The sequence below is a fragment of the Epinephelus lanceolatus genome, chromosome 11 (genome assembly GCF_041903045.1).
Source record: "Epinephelus lanceolatus isolate andai-2023 chromosome 11, ASM4190304v1, whole genome shotgun sequence".
In the NCBI taxonomy this organism is placed as follows: Eukaryota; Metazoa; Chordata; class Actinopteri; order Perciformes; family Serranidae; genus Epinephelus; species Epinephelus lanceolatus.
The window spans coordinates 29,441,275-29,455,292 of record NC_135744.1 but is presented as its reverse complement, the minus strand read 5'-3'; the positions used below and the strand labels follow the sequence as shown (position 1 = coordinate 29,455,292).

General features: G+C 42.8%; 1 protein-coding gene across 1 annotated transcript in view; it reads right to left on the bottom strand.

Moving 5' to 3' along the window:
• dchs1b (dachsous cadherin-related 1b) overlaps positions 1-14,018 on the bottom strand; it is a 94,740-nt gene that overhangs the window by 19,338 nt on the left and 61,384 nt on the right. Inside the window, exons 5-8 of the mRNA XM_033642261.2 lie at positions 4,954-5,142; positions 2,278-2,509; positions 1,876-2,112; positions 121-1,176 (exon numbers count right to left, since the gene is read on the bottom strand). Coding sequence (XP_033498152.2) covers positions 121-1,176; positions 1,876-2,112; positions 2,278-2,509; positions 4,954-5,142 — 1,714 coding nt within the window. The remainder of the gene's footprint in view (positions 1-120; positions 1,177-1,875; positions 2,113-2,277; positions 2,510-4,953; positions 5,143-14,018) is intronic.

The window sequence follows — 14,018 nt, the reverse complement described above, 5'->3', positions numbered from 1 at the left end:
TGCCACTTATGGAGTAACTACATTTCAGCCAGTGTAACACAATTACAGCAAACTGCTTCAAGTGTTACTATTAGGGTTCTTAAATTCACATAAAGGTAAAGTTATGGCATTTATCTTCACCTGTTTGTGAGTTGATCTGAAAGTGCCTGTCGGTGTGCAGCAGCCTGTAGGTGAGCCGAGCATTTAGTCCTGCGTCTCTGTCTGTTGCCGACACCCTTCCAAAGCCGGTCCCCGCCAACAGGTTCTCCCTGACAGCCAGGAACACCCTCTCCTGGCTCAGTCTTGGCGAATTGTCATTCTCGTCCGTTACCGTCACCCTGACTGTGGCACTGCCTGTCCTCCCCACCCCTCCAGGGCCTGAAGTGGCAAGCACGGTCAACAGGTACATGTCTTTGACCTCTCGGTCCAGAGAGCTGCGAACAAACAGCCAACCACTATCTGGCATGATGCCAAAGCCGGCAGCATCACCATCAGGCCTAAGGCGGTAGGAAATAGAGGAGGAGGATGAGGAAGAGCTTCCACCATTCCCAGAAGCCTCTCTGTTGAGTGCTCGAACCTGGAGGAAACGTGTGTTGAGCGGTGTGTTTTCCCGTAGCTCCACTCGGTATGTCAGGGTGTCAAAGTTGGGGCCTTGTGCATCTTGCGCTTGGATGTGGACCACAAGGGTGAAGGTGGAGCTAAGCTGAGGTGCTCCACCATCCTTAGCAACCACCTGAAGGTCATAGCGTGGGACACTTTCGTATGACAGACTCCCAATCAGACGTACCTCCCCACTGCCCCGGTCAACACCAAATGTCCTCTGGCCACTGCTGCCTGCCGCCCCAGCAGAGACCAGGTCAAAGCTGAGCTGACCATTATGACCAGAATCTTTGTCGGTGGCCTGGATGCTGTAGATAACTGTCCCCATTTTGGTGATCTCAGGTAAAAGCAGGGACTCTGACGAGGAGGGGAGGAATGTGGGGGCGTTGTCATTGACGTCTGAAATTGTTATTCGTACCCGGCTGGTTCCATACGCTGGAGGAGAGCCAGAGCGTGCCTGGATCTCCAGGTCAAGACTGGAGCAGGTCTCGTGGTCCAGAGGAAGGGCAGTGCGAATGGTTCCAGAGGCACTGTCCACTGTGAAGTAACCATCAGGGTCACCGGAGGAGATGGAGTAGAAGATATCCTTAGAAATACCTGCAGGGAGGACACAGAGAAACAGCATATATATATAAATATATATATATATATATATATATATATATATATATCCACCTGTCCTTAGCTAAATAAATAAATACCCGACACATGAAAAATTCACATGACAGATCCATATCCGCTTTCAGCAGAAAGGGTGTGCTGTTTTTATTTCAGCTAATATCTCATCTAAGTGTTAATGATGGGCTGAATTCACTCAGAGTGGGTGAGTGGATAGAATCACTGAAAGCCTCGTGCAGTTACACAGACAGAGATAAGTGTTACTCTGTCCACCGCACCACTGAGAACACTTCATTTTGACTCCCACTCGGAATTACAGCCCCATCCAAATTCATTTCTCCATCAATAACACTGAGAGAAAAATAAAAGTCTGGCCGCAGTGAAAATAATCCCCAGTGAAGCCCACGCTGTGTGATGGATGTGATATCTTAATGGAGTGTGTGCTCTTGTTGCTTGCGTATTTGTACAACTGCCTGGGTGAGAGGTAAGACGTCATACACTCTCCAGCCCATTAGTGCATTTTTGTCCTGGTGCTTGTCAGAAAGATGAAACCAGATACAGTAAGGCACCTAAAGCATGTTCCCCATAGCAAAGTTTAATATAACAAAAGGCAGATTAAACATCCATACATAGTATAAGAAAGAAAAAGAGAGGACTTCAGAGTACAGCCGCACTCACCTGTCTTGGTAGCAGCTCGGACCACTCCCACCGCCGTCCCCCTGAGGACGTCCTCAGATACAGTGAAGAAATACTGGGCCTGGTCGAACACGGGAGACGCCACTGAGCCTCCCACCACACTCACGTTTACCCTGGCATTGACCGGTGCCGTCAGACCACCACCGTCCTCGGCTGATATCACCATGGAGATTACAGTGTTGGCTTTACCATGGAGCGAGCGTGATAGAGATATCACACCTGTAGAGCAGAAGACATGAGCAGATGAGATGAATTACTCAATATCCTTTCGGCTTTTAAACACTCCAAAGCAGACATGTTTCACAATAGCTCATCTGTTGTTTGTTAGTATAAACACATACACACAGTTGTATCACATGCCACAGCAACGTGCCACACACATACCCGTGTCTTTGTTGAGGGTGAAGAAACCAGAGCCTCCTGCAGGTACGGTGCGGTAGGTCACCCTGCCGTTCTCCCCAGCATCAGGGTCATTCGCCGTTACCTTGACGACAGAGGTTCCTGGGGCACTATGGGTACTGAGACTGACTGTGTAGAGGACTGGATAGAAGGTGGGCCGGTTGTCATTGATGTCTATCACCGTGACCTGCACGCGTGCTGTAGAGCTCAGGCCACCCTGAAAAAAATATATATATAGTTTAAATTTTGCATTAAAATATAATGTTAGCACACTACACAAGGTCACATTTGCAAGCACCAATGCTGTAATGATATTAGGCACCTTAACTATTGAGACAAAGAGAGGCTAAATCATAAGAATAGCTATTTTAGTTTAACTGCACCCTCCCTTCCTGCACTATATATCCCCAAAGACAACATTCAATTTGTTTTCTATCCTTTGGTAAAAAGCGACAGACGCAGACTTTCATGTTATGAAACTTTGACAATAGATTTATGTTGCACAATAAAGACGAAGCAGCTCTAAAAGAACACAGAAAGATGAGTTCTCTGTTGACGATCTCTGAAATATGGAGCCAATCAACCGTTGTATGCATTTGTCAGTGAGGAGAAGAGTTTGCACTCATTACACCGTATCTGGCTTAGTTTTATGAGACCATTAAAAACAAGGATAGTCGAGACGGAGGAAACAGACACCAGCTGAAGAGAGCTGGGAATGTGCCAGGGGGTGGGAGAGAAGATGCATTGTGGGGGTTACGTTGTAAATTACAGACCTGAATTCAATCTTTACCTGTAAAGTGGTAAACATAGAGAATAATAGTATGTACAATAAGTATGATAATACACTTAAAACGAAGGTCATGTGGTGTATGTCTTAACATGAGCCAAGTATACACAAGAGAATGCTTTATTGTGCCTTAAATGGAATTTCAATGCCTATTTAAGTGCATCCAATGTGATTGATACTTTAAATGTGCATGGGTCTACTGGGAAGAGGCTAGAGCAAAGAGTGTGTTAATGTGGTCAAGTAAGGCATTGTATTTAGCTTAAATGGCATGCTATAGTAAAAAGGCTATTTAAATTGACTGTTTAAATGGATCTGTTTTCCTACTTCTTTACCTTTCTTCCTCCCTACACCCCTCTATGTTTGCTCTGATTGCTTTGCCATGCTGTTGCGGTTCCCCTTGACTCTTTTGAAGACACACAGTAAGAGACAGGACACTGTCTTCTTCAAACATGTCCCGAATATCTCTTTGATCAGATTTATTTGTGTGCAGCTGTACACATCTTTAATTTGCCTCCTGCTTGAAGCTTTGATCAGGCGGAGCATCGCACTCTCAGCGGGCAATGTGTTTGGTCACGGAGCTACACAAAGAACTTAGAGCTTTGACTACAGTCGTAGTTGATGTTTTGCTCTCCTTATGAAGTGTATTTCAGTTACGATTAATTAGATTGTACTTAATGTGAAATGAATGAATGAATTAATTAGATTGTACAAAAGATGCAAAGGTTAAAGGAACATTTTTGGGGGAAATAGGCTTATTTGCTTTCTTGTCGCGTGCTGGATAAGATCAATGCCATTCTCTTGTCTGTACAGAAAACACAAAGCTACCAGCAGCCAGTTCATTTAGCTTAGCTCAAAGACTGGAATCAGGAGAGTAACAAAGTCCACCATGCTTGTTTAATCTGTATAGGAAGTACAACTAAAAAGTGCTCTCATTAGAGTGCAGATCTTCACCAGTTGGCTATGTTCCGGCTGTGGCGCATCTGCCAGAGCTGATCTTGGCCACTCTGGACAGAGCATGTGATGCAGCTGTGCCCACTGGAATTATCCCTCCTTGGCTCCCCTACAGTCAAGGTAACAGTAAAGATAATAAAAGCAGGGTTTTTTTTCATCTTGTATTGTGCCTAACTGGCATCATAACATATCGGGCATGGAATTAGTCCGATTTTGAGCCATGACACAGGCCAAAATGTAGCCTGCAACAGACAGTAAGGCTTCTTGCTTTTACAAAAGACAATATTCGGAAATGCCTGTTGCTCTATCCTTTTGCTACGGGATTTTGTTGGTGACCTCCGGCCTTTACCTGCAGGCTAAGAGGAGTGAGGAGTCAGCAGTCAATGATGGAATAAAACAATCAATAAAACAGATTTTTTAAAACAATTTTGATACACTGCAACCACGAGAGGTATTTGAGCATATAGTCATAAATGTGCGCAAAATATTAGGCTGATTGGTCCAGTAGTATGCAAGATTGGCTGTGGACAGACAGATAGATACACAGATACACACATTCTCACACAACCAAACACATGATCTTCTCCACGCTCATGTCTGGTGAAGATAAAAATGGCAGATTATGGTCTAACAGGGCGTTGTGTTACCTCTCTAGGCTAGGTGTTTTCCTCTTCTTCCAGTTTTTGTGCTAAACTACACTAGTCTGCAGTAGCTTCATATTTATTGTACATACATAAGAGTGGTGCTGTAATGATCCTCCTATCTCACGCTTAGCAAGAGACAGAATAACAAAGTGTATTTCCCAAAATGTCAAACTATCACTTTTAGGATTGATTTGTCTGACAAGATGACAGAGTTACAGAGATAACAACTACCGTTACTATGTGCTATTCCCATATACTTTAGGATAAAAGTGTTCTTACTCCATCTGTTGCAGTGACGGTCAAGTCAAACTTGTCCAATCCCTCATCCCGGTCGAGAGCTGTGCTGGTGCAAATCTGGCCAGTCTCCTTGTTTATGGTAAAGTGGGTCGGTGCTGCGCTTCCAGAGCCAGAACCCAGGACGTAGGATACAGCACCAAAGGAACCACGATCCTCATCTGTGGCTGACACCTGAGGGAGAAGAGACATGAGGTAAGACACAGACGGTCCACCGGTGCCAAACGGCCCGTGAGACATGAAGATTTCAAAAAGCATCCCACCAACACGCACAGCAGGTCCTGAAATCTGCGTGAAAGAAAACCTACATGTGTCATAATTATAATATATGAGCTGAGGGTCTTTCTGTTATCACAATAATGTCCCATAATACAGTCACCTCACAGGCCCATACATCTGCACTTGTCATAATATCACACACCATAACACTACTTGTTATGGTTTCCAGAGTACTATAAAAACTGAGCATCTGTGAGAGCAATTCACTTTTATAGATCACAGATATACTGTATGTAAAAAAAGGACAGATCTGCCCCATGGTGTGTTTGAAAAACGGGCAAAGGGATAGGTGGTGCAGTAACCATGGATACAGAGGGAGGGAGCTGACAGGTAACCTTTAGGAAAAGAGAAGAGAGGAGAGTTTTGACAGGGGTTGTGAGTTTGGTTCAGAGGTTAACAGAGGCACTTTAATGAATGTTGGAAGGTCAAACTGGTTTTAAACTGGCATTTAAATAGGATGCAGACTGACAGACTGGGAGAGCCACTTAAGCACACACCTTAACATTAATCCATTTAGTTCCTAGAAAGGACTTCAAACTGTTCATACAAAGACACACAACAGACACAGGTCTTGACCTAACCTTTGACTTTTTTTATCTCATCTACCTTTAAACTGTCTTTCTACTACTGCCACAGACACAAACACAAGATCACACACACACACACACACACACACACGCACGCACAAATATATATATTGTATGCTCCGACTTAATCTATTAAAACACAAAAAAATCCCATAATACAACAAAGATTTCCTTGCAAAACACAGAAGGGAAATGTCGTCTGTGCTCCAGGGTCCTGCCTCTGACTGAAGCTTTACACTGGTCCATAACATTGTTTGGTGGCATTTATGGTGCTTGTTAAAAGCAGCATTCTCCTTCAGATCTCGAAGCCTTGAAGGCGAGCCAAGATCCAGGAGGCCTGATGACATCACTCCCTCTGTTGTACAGTCTTTCTCATGAGGCAACAGTGAGATACCTCAAGTGTTTGACTTCCTTGAAACTTTTAGTTTCAGTTTTCTTTTTGTGTGAATACTGATGAAAAGAAAAGAAGGATATTCTCCTGTGTTCAGCTGAAATAATATATGATGAAATGCTTTATGTGATAATACACAATGCAATATACAAAGATCAAAACAACCAGAAAGACAGATAAAAGAGATTTCAAGAATAAAGTTGTCATGTTATAACCTAATCTGGTAAGATAGGTTAGCTGAAACTGTTGAGCACGTGGGAGAACTACAGTGGCCAATGCGAAAACGGGAATGGCCCTAGCTAGAGCCAGTATTTGGTTTGTCCATTCTGGGCTACTGTAGAAACACGGCAGTGCAACATAGCAATCACTGTTGAAGAGGACCCGCTCCCCATGTAGATATAAAGTTAATGGCTCATGCTAGGGTAATCAAAAACATAATGATTCTTATTTTCAGGTGATTATACACTAAAGACATAAATATTATATTACACACCATTTCTGTCAATAAATCCCCCTAAATCTTACACACTAAACCTTTAAGTGGTAAATCTAAACTAAACTATTTTGAGAAAAAGGTGATGTTCCAGAAATTATGACTCATATAATGATAATACTCTTGAAAATATTCTTAGCAAAATTAGACTTTATTCTCTTGATTAAAGGGTAACTGACATGTTTTAACCTGGACCCTATTTTCCCATGTTTTTGTGACCAAACCCTTTTTACCGCTGCACAAAAAAACACTTACACCTGCTAACAACTGGCTTTTTTATTTAATGGGAAAAGTTACAATTGGTATTCACTCAAATGACTGCAGCATTCACAGATATTTATTGATGGACACTGATGGAAATGAAACACCTGGGTCGACAGGCACATTTTTGCCCCTTTGCCACGACAAACTATCCATCCTTGTCTAAGCAGCACTTGGACATCGTTCAAAACTAGACAGCACCGAGTTTGCGAGAGAGACTGAATAAGTAATAGATACAGAAAGAAGAGTGTTCAATAGTGTCCCTAATGTCTAATTGTCCCCATTTATATAGATGGATAGATACCCTTCTACAGTGTGAAGTGAATGTGGGTTTGCTCTCTATACATCCACTGGTGTGGCCATAGTGTTTTCAACTGGAATTTCTCAAAAAAGAATACATAAAAGACACATCTCTTCTGTCTTTGCTTGTTGTTTAATGATATCATCATAAGTTTTATTCCCTACATGTGAATTTGCCCTGGCCCCTGAGCCTCACAGAGCACAGGACCACCTTAGCAGACATCCGGCAATGACCTTCCTTCCGTCCCACCAACACATGTCTTCACCATTACACTATATCTACTGGCTATTGACAGAGAGACAGAAACACTACCACCTTGACTCCTATTGCTCCTATAGGAAATTAAAAGATGGGAATATTGGACTAACCCCTTTAGGGTTTGGAGTTGTAACATGGCCAGACAGTTGTGGTTTTTGAGGGGTCATACTGCACCTCTTCCTTTGGTCAGTGTTTACAGCTGGGGATTTTAGATCATTGCTGGGACTTCCTACAGAGTACAATGTTGAGACTAGCACTATCTTTTGGGATCTATGCACATGTCTGGGTGTTCGTCATATCTTTCTGACTGTCTATGATGGATTAGCCACCTGTGCTGATGAGAACTAGACGAACATGGACATGCTCACACACACACAAAGACATTTGTAAAATGATGACCCCATCCTTTTCACTAAATCTAATTAAAGAGGCTTTAACACCCATGACCGCCCACCTGGTCATAGGGTGACTTCATCGTCACCTCTATTTTTTCCCCCCAATAAAGTCTGCTGTTGAAAACAAAGGCGAGGGAAAGGGTGCTCTCCTGCGGATATAGCAGCAAAGAAGACATGATTGTGTTTGTTAGGTTTATATGAAAATGCAAGGGTTGGGCACAGTGTACATAAATATGCCTGGAAGTAGTTTGTAAATGGAGTCTTGGACTGGAAAGGACTCGCACAGAGGCTGGGAACAAGAAGGAGAGCAGGACATTGATTCTCCACACACTCTAAAATGTAAAAACCCAAGCAGTATGGTATGGATTCTTCATGCTGGAAAGAAAAAATATGCAAGACAAACATGAGGTTGCACTAAGAAAACGCCAATCCAAGCACACTTTCATGGAAACCTTGGGAGCTATAAAATAAAAGATGTAATGATTTGGCTTTTTCTGCTACAATGTACATATAGTACAGTAGTATTGTGGTTACAAACTTGCAATGCAAAAGTAGAGCAAGAAAAAAAAATACAGAGGGACAAAACAGAGAGAGACATACCTCCAAGACTGGAATACATGACAGAATTGTCAAGGCACAACAGTTTGAAATGTGTAGCAGAAGAAAATCACATCAACCCTCCAGAGAAGACAGGAGCTTGTAAGGATCAACTCTGTCATCAGTACATTTCCCTCCTGTCAATCCATCTGACAGCACAGCGCCAATGTTCAGTTTACACAGCACAGGCCAGAGGGTGGGATCAAACTGACATGCCGATTCGATACCAAAAACCCCTCTCTCAATTTGGTGCAGTATCCTGCATTTACAGCACTTATCTCGACTAAAAAATCAGCACAGTTTTGAAGCCAGTAAGGTAATCTAGTAAACACACACAGTCGACGTGTCTTAAATCAAGAGATCTGGTGGGCCAGACGAGGGTGTTTGCCAGGGAGGAATTCGTCTCCACGCCAGAGCTTGCTCTCTGATGCATGACCAGCCAGCAAGCCTCGGCTCTGCACACCTATTTCTCATCGTGCTCTCCGGAGGTTTCCCGCAGTGATAAACATGCAACTACATAGCAACACATACACAGACAGCAGCTCATACCTTTCAACATCTAAATCTCTCTTGCTCTTAAGTATATGCTTGCACTGTGCTTGTCTCAGTATATGCGTGGGATCTTCCACATTTACATAGATTTTTGGATGTGGGTGTAGACGGCAGGGTGGTCTAGACAGAAGGTCAAAAGTTTGGTCGCCATGTTTTTGTAATGCTCAACAGCATGCCACTGAACCTCTTCAGTGTGCCATCACTCACTTTGTTATATTGGATGATGCAGCATTTACAGATTTAAAAAAAATCATCCCACATCCTATTGTAGCCATTATTATATTAAATGGATATAATGGTGGTTTTGCAAGTTGACTTTCAGACATTATTGGCATGAACCGAAATTAATGGTTGTCTGGAAGGTGCCTTGAGTGTGCCTCACTTTGGAAAATGGTCTGCAGTAATGCTAAGTATACACAATTTGTAGTAAATGGGCTTAAACGTGTAAAACCGCCAATGTGGTTCTGTGGGAGTTCTGATATCCCACCCGATATCACAAAATGCTGAAGTGTCTTATGACAGGAACATGGCTCAAACATGTACGTTAATGATAACTGACCTACAAGGCATTTGAAGTTTATAATCAATTCTAATGCATCTGACATACCGGCTGTGCAGTTTCCTTTTTGACTGTGAGGATACGTACTGGCTTTCCAAAGCATTTATCAGTAGAAAAATCATCAAAATACAGACCAACTTAAAAAATACTTCGGTCAAGCATCTGCCAACCATCTGAACTTGTAATATGTGAAACATTAATTCATCCAGCACGCTCTCAGCTTAAGCTTTTCAAACAGTGCTTTGATTTACCTATCGTGTAGTTCATTGACCGACTACTATGTATTTGTTAAAAGGCACAGCCTAAGGCTCTCAGAGCACACGTCAGCCTGGTAAGGACTATGTGAAAAACAGTCAGGAAGAGCGTGCCGAGTATTGAATTCAGCCAGGACTCATGCCTGGAGCTTTTTGTCCATAGAGAGCCATTCATCCCTGGCTGGGACAGCAACGGAGCGATCACTCACTGGAGCATTAGCAAAGATCCAGACCTCATCATTCATTTGCCTCGCTCTTCCTCACAAGTGCTCTCTCTTTCTGTTTCTTTGGGTCTCTACCTTTCCACTTAGCCTTTCTCTTTCGCATGCTTCAACTGTCACTTCTGCAGATACATGGATGGGTGACTCTCCACTTAGATCACTGATACACACCTAACCCTTCAAATCTGCATCTCAGTGCTCACACACATCACAAATTCGCTTTTTCCACCAGTGATTCCCTAATTTTGAACTGTGTGGAGCATTTCAACCAACAACAAATTGGTTTGTAACTTAAGAAGTTGGTTCCCTACTGGAACCAAAAAATAGCAGGCTTTCCTTGACCTTAAGTGTGAACTGATGACATCAGTGGGCGTGTCATTTTCTAGTGGTTGGAAAGAGAGGATGTAATGGTCTGCTGCTACATCTTTTAATCATTAATATTTGGTCCATGCTTCTCTTTCCGATAAAAAGAAACATCTATGACAGAACAAAAGCTCGCAAGTAATCAGAGCAATCTGTCATTTTGCTGCTACTGTTTACTTCCATTGTTTTTTGTGCAACACCCTCTGTTGATGACACATTTATGATTACAATGGCTCCACTCAAAACTGGTGGAAATGAGCTGGTTCATTAAATAGCAACAAGAATCCTGAAAGGAACTGGATTAAGAGCCCCAGCTAATTAGGTGGAGAAGGGATAAAAGAGTCATCTGCTAGTGATATTTAATACTTCAAATAAGAAGTGTTCTCCTTTTTGGGATGTGATGCAGATTAAAGGCCCATACACACCAAATGGACATCAAAGAGCTAGTGGCGAGTTTCCTGTGTCTTGGAGAAAAGTTGCACATAGATACAGTACAAAGATTACAGCTGATGGCCAAGTAGCATGTATGTTCCGCACCTGCACGAGAGGAAATAACTCCCCATACCAGCAGAGTGTATTCAAAAAGGGAAGCCAGAAGACTTCTAGGATGGATTCAAGATGCTAGTTAGCCAGTTAGCACATTAAAAACACAACCCGATGTTGAAAGAACAAATCATATTTACCGTGCACTAGTGAACAATCACACAAACAATAATGAACTGTTTCTGCTTAGGAGCTCAGTGGCTAAAAAAATAACCTTATCTAATATAATGTTTGTTTGGATCTCATGCTCTCTTGGCTTTAGTCGTTTGTTTGCTTTCCCAACTTCTGTTTCTCTTCTGGTGCGCTGAGCTTAACTGCCAATCACAGTGATTTCATTCACGGACAGGTTCCGCCATCTCCAGTGCCAATTCAACATGCTAAATCAGCCAAAAATAAGCTGAAAGAGCAAACTAGTTCCAGCAGTGTGGGACACGCCACAAATGGGCAACAGACGCTCACCAACAGCCCAAAGTGACCATCGGCTGACCATCAGTTTGGTGTGTCAGGGCTCTAACAGGTAGTTTATGATCCCAGTAAATCAACATCTACCCTAAAGCCTTCTTTACTGGACTGCCCACATCTTATCAAACCTCAGTGACTGACAAGTATGACATCAGCTGACTTGTTCCAGGTTCTGCTTCTACTTTTATACAGGATTGTGTATGTCCTCTTTTATGCCTAGTTCACTCCTCTGTCTTTCTGTCCTTCATTATACTCATGGCTTCATCCTTTTTGCTGTTCTGCATCTCCTCTCTCCTTCCCTCTCCTCTATCTTCTATCCTCAGCTTCTCCAGATGTGGGCGCTGGTCCAGGTAGATCCTGCTGTTCTCTGCAGTTTGTCTCTGTAAAACATCAGTTAGTGTCAGAGGGAGTCTGCACACGGCTTTTCGGACACAGCTGCGGCTCTGGACTTTTATAGCTTCTCAGTAAAGAGAGGGAGGGAGAGAAAGAGATTCTATAGGCTTTCATAGTAAAACCTGTAAAACACACAGAGTTGTCCCAATCTAATCTACTCTTCACTGACTGAAGCCAGCCTCGGATGTTTATAAAACAATCATCATCTAAGAGGTCAAAGAAGAAGCCTAATATTCCCACCACATGCAGAATTACTTTAGGAAAACTCTGGTATGTTACCACTTGAGTCTTCCTAGTCTATTGGTTATGTAGTTATAATGACACTGTACTCATGCCTTGAACTTGCACTGATTGTAGGTCTTCTTCACATATTCTTTCATTTAAACCATCATTTTGGGCATTTTAGACAACGTTTTTGGCATTTGCCCTCATTTTCTAATCTGGGAGTTCCTGATTGGTTGTTTACCATGGCTGCTCATGTTCTATTTCCCCAATTTGACTTTTTTAGGGATGTCACTGCAATCCCAGATCTCACAAATTAACTTGATGAGCACAGTCTTATTATGAATAATGGCAGAAACTAAGAAAATTAGTTCCAAGCTGTAAAAAAAAAAAATGAATTATCCTTTAAAGCAGCAGCAATGACCATAAAAGAGCATGACAGATCTGGAGCTGGCAAAGTGAATGCATCATTGTTGGATAATTGCACACAAGCTTGAAGTTATTTACAACAAACTGAAATGGGAGTCTGCGTTTAAAGGCAATAACTGTGTTGAGTGTCAGATGGAGCTAAAACATTCATTTAACTTTGTTGCTCAGTTTCCACTGAAGCATTCCTTTTGCTCTCCTGTGAGCTGCATTCCTCATATTAGGCATTCTCAAGTCTCCAAATCAATTTCTGCCTTTCTGTTGCCAATGAGTCGAGGCACTATGGGTACAATTAAGATATATGGCAGGGAAGGAGCGAGGGGAAGGGAAGGTCGGAGAGGGGGGAAATAGTTTGGCAAAGGAACAAAAGGCAGGGCTAATGATAACATGAGACCTTGAGATGGGAATGAGGAGGACCGAGGCTTCATCTAGCTTCTCATTCAACCTCCGTTCCTCCCTTGACCTCCGCTTTCTCTTCTAGCGTCTCCCCTCTTTTCTGTCCTCTCCCTCGCTCGCTCTTTCAGCACCCTATTACGGCAAGTGCTTGTTGTCTTTCATGTGGAGTTCACGGCTGGAAATGATTAGGAACATCAAACCACTGAAGGGAAGAGAAGGGGAGGGAGGTGAAAGAGACAGAGCGGGAGAGACTGTGACTTCTATATTTGGAAGAAAAGAACGCTAATATTATTAATGAACGTAATAAGGGATGATGGCCACTAAAAAGCCTCTCTGCCTCTTTCTCTTTCTGTCTCCCACAAATGTGCGTACTTGTGCACGCACAACAGGACACATTTGTGGATGTTCCACACTCAAAGCTAAACAGTAAACTATACCATAGAGTTACAGCTTTTAGCCCACGGAGTTTCACATGCAGACATGTGGTGTGTGTTAGGAAGTTTATCTTTGAGCTGCATCTCATGTTAAGGGACACAGGAGCTGTTGTTCAGGCCTAAGTCGAATCATCTCACATTTATGTCTGATGTTAGGAGTTTCCCATCCCTATATCTGGTTTGTTTTTTTAGTCGTATATAGAATGAGTCTGCTACGTTTTACCCTTCACACACTCAGACCAGTTTAGATTTCAATATGTAACTGGAATAGGAAATAATCAGTGGTGCAATCCCTTTAAAACTATAAATCTCCAACAGCAATTACACCGGCTCTGTCAAGCGCCATCTATTTTGCAAAAAGAGGTAGAGAAAGAAAGGACAAGGAGTCGACTGTGAATGGAGGTTAAAAGTCAGGGCTGAGGGAGATAAAAAGCTAGTTACAGGGATGGACAGAGGGATAGAGGGAGCACAATGAGGGATGACATCACCTTACTGGACTCTGAAGAGTGATAAGAGACGTGGGGGATTTAGATGGTAGCGATCCTATCTTGTGTAAAGCCCTGCAATGTGGCAACCCTTAACCTGTGTGTGCAGCTCTGCGTGTGCCTGTCTGGTGTATGTGTGTGTCGCTGCCTTCCCGCTCCCCCTTTTTAAAGATTCTTT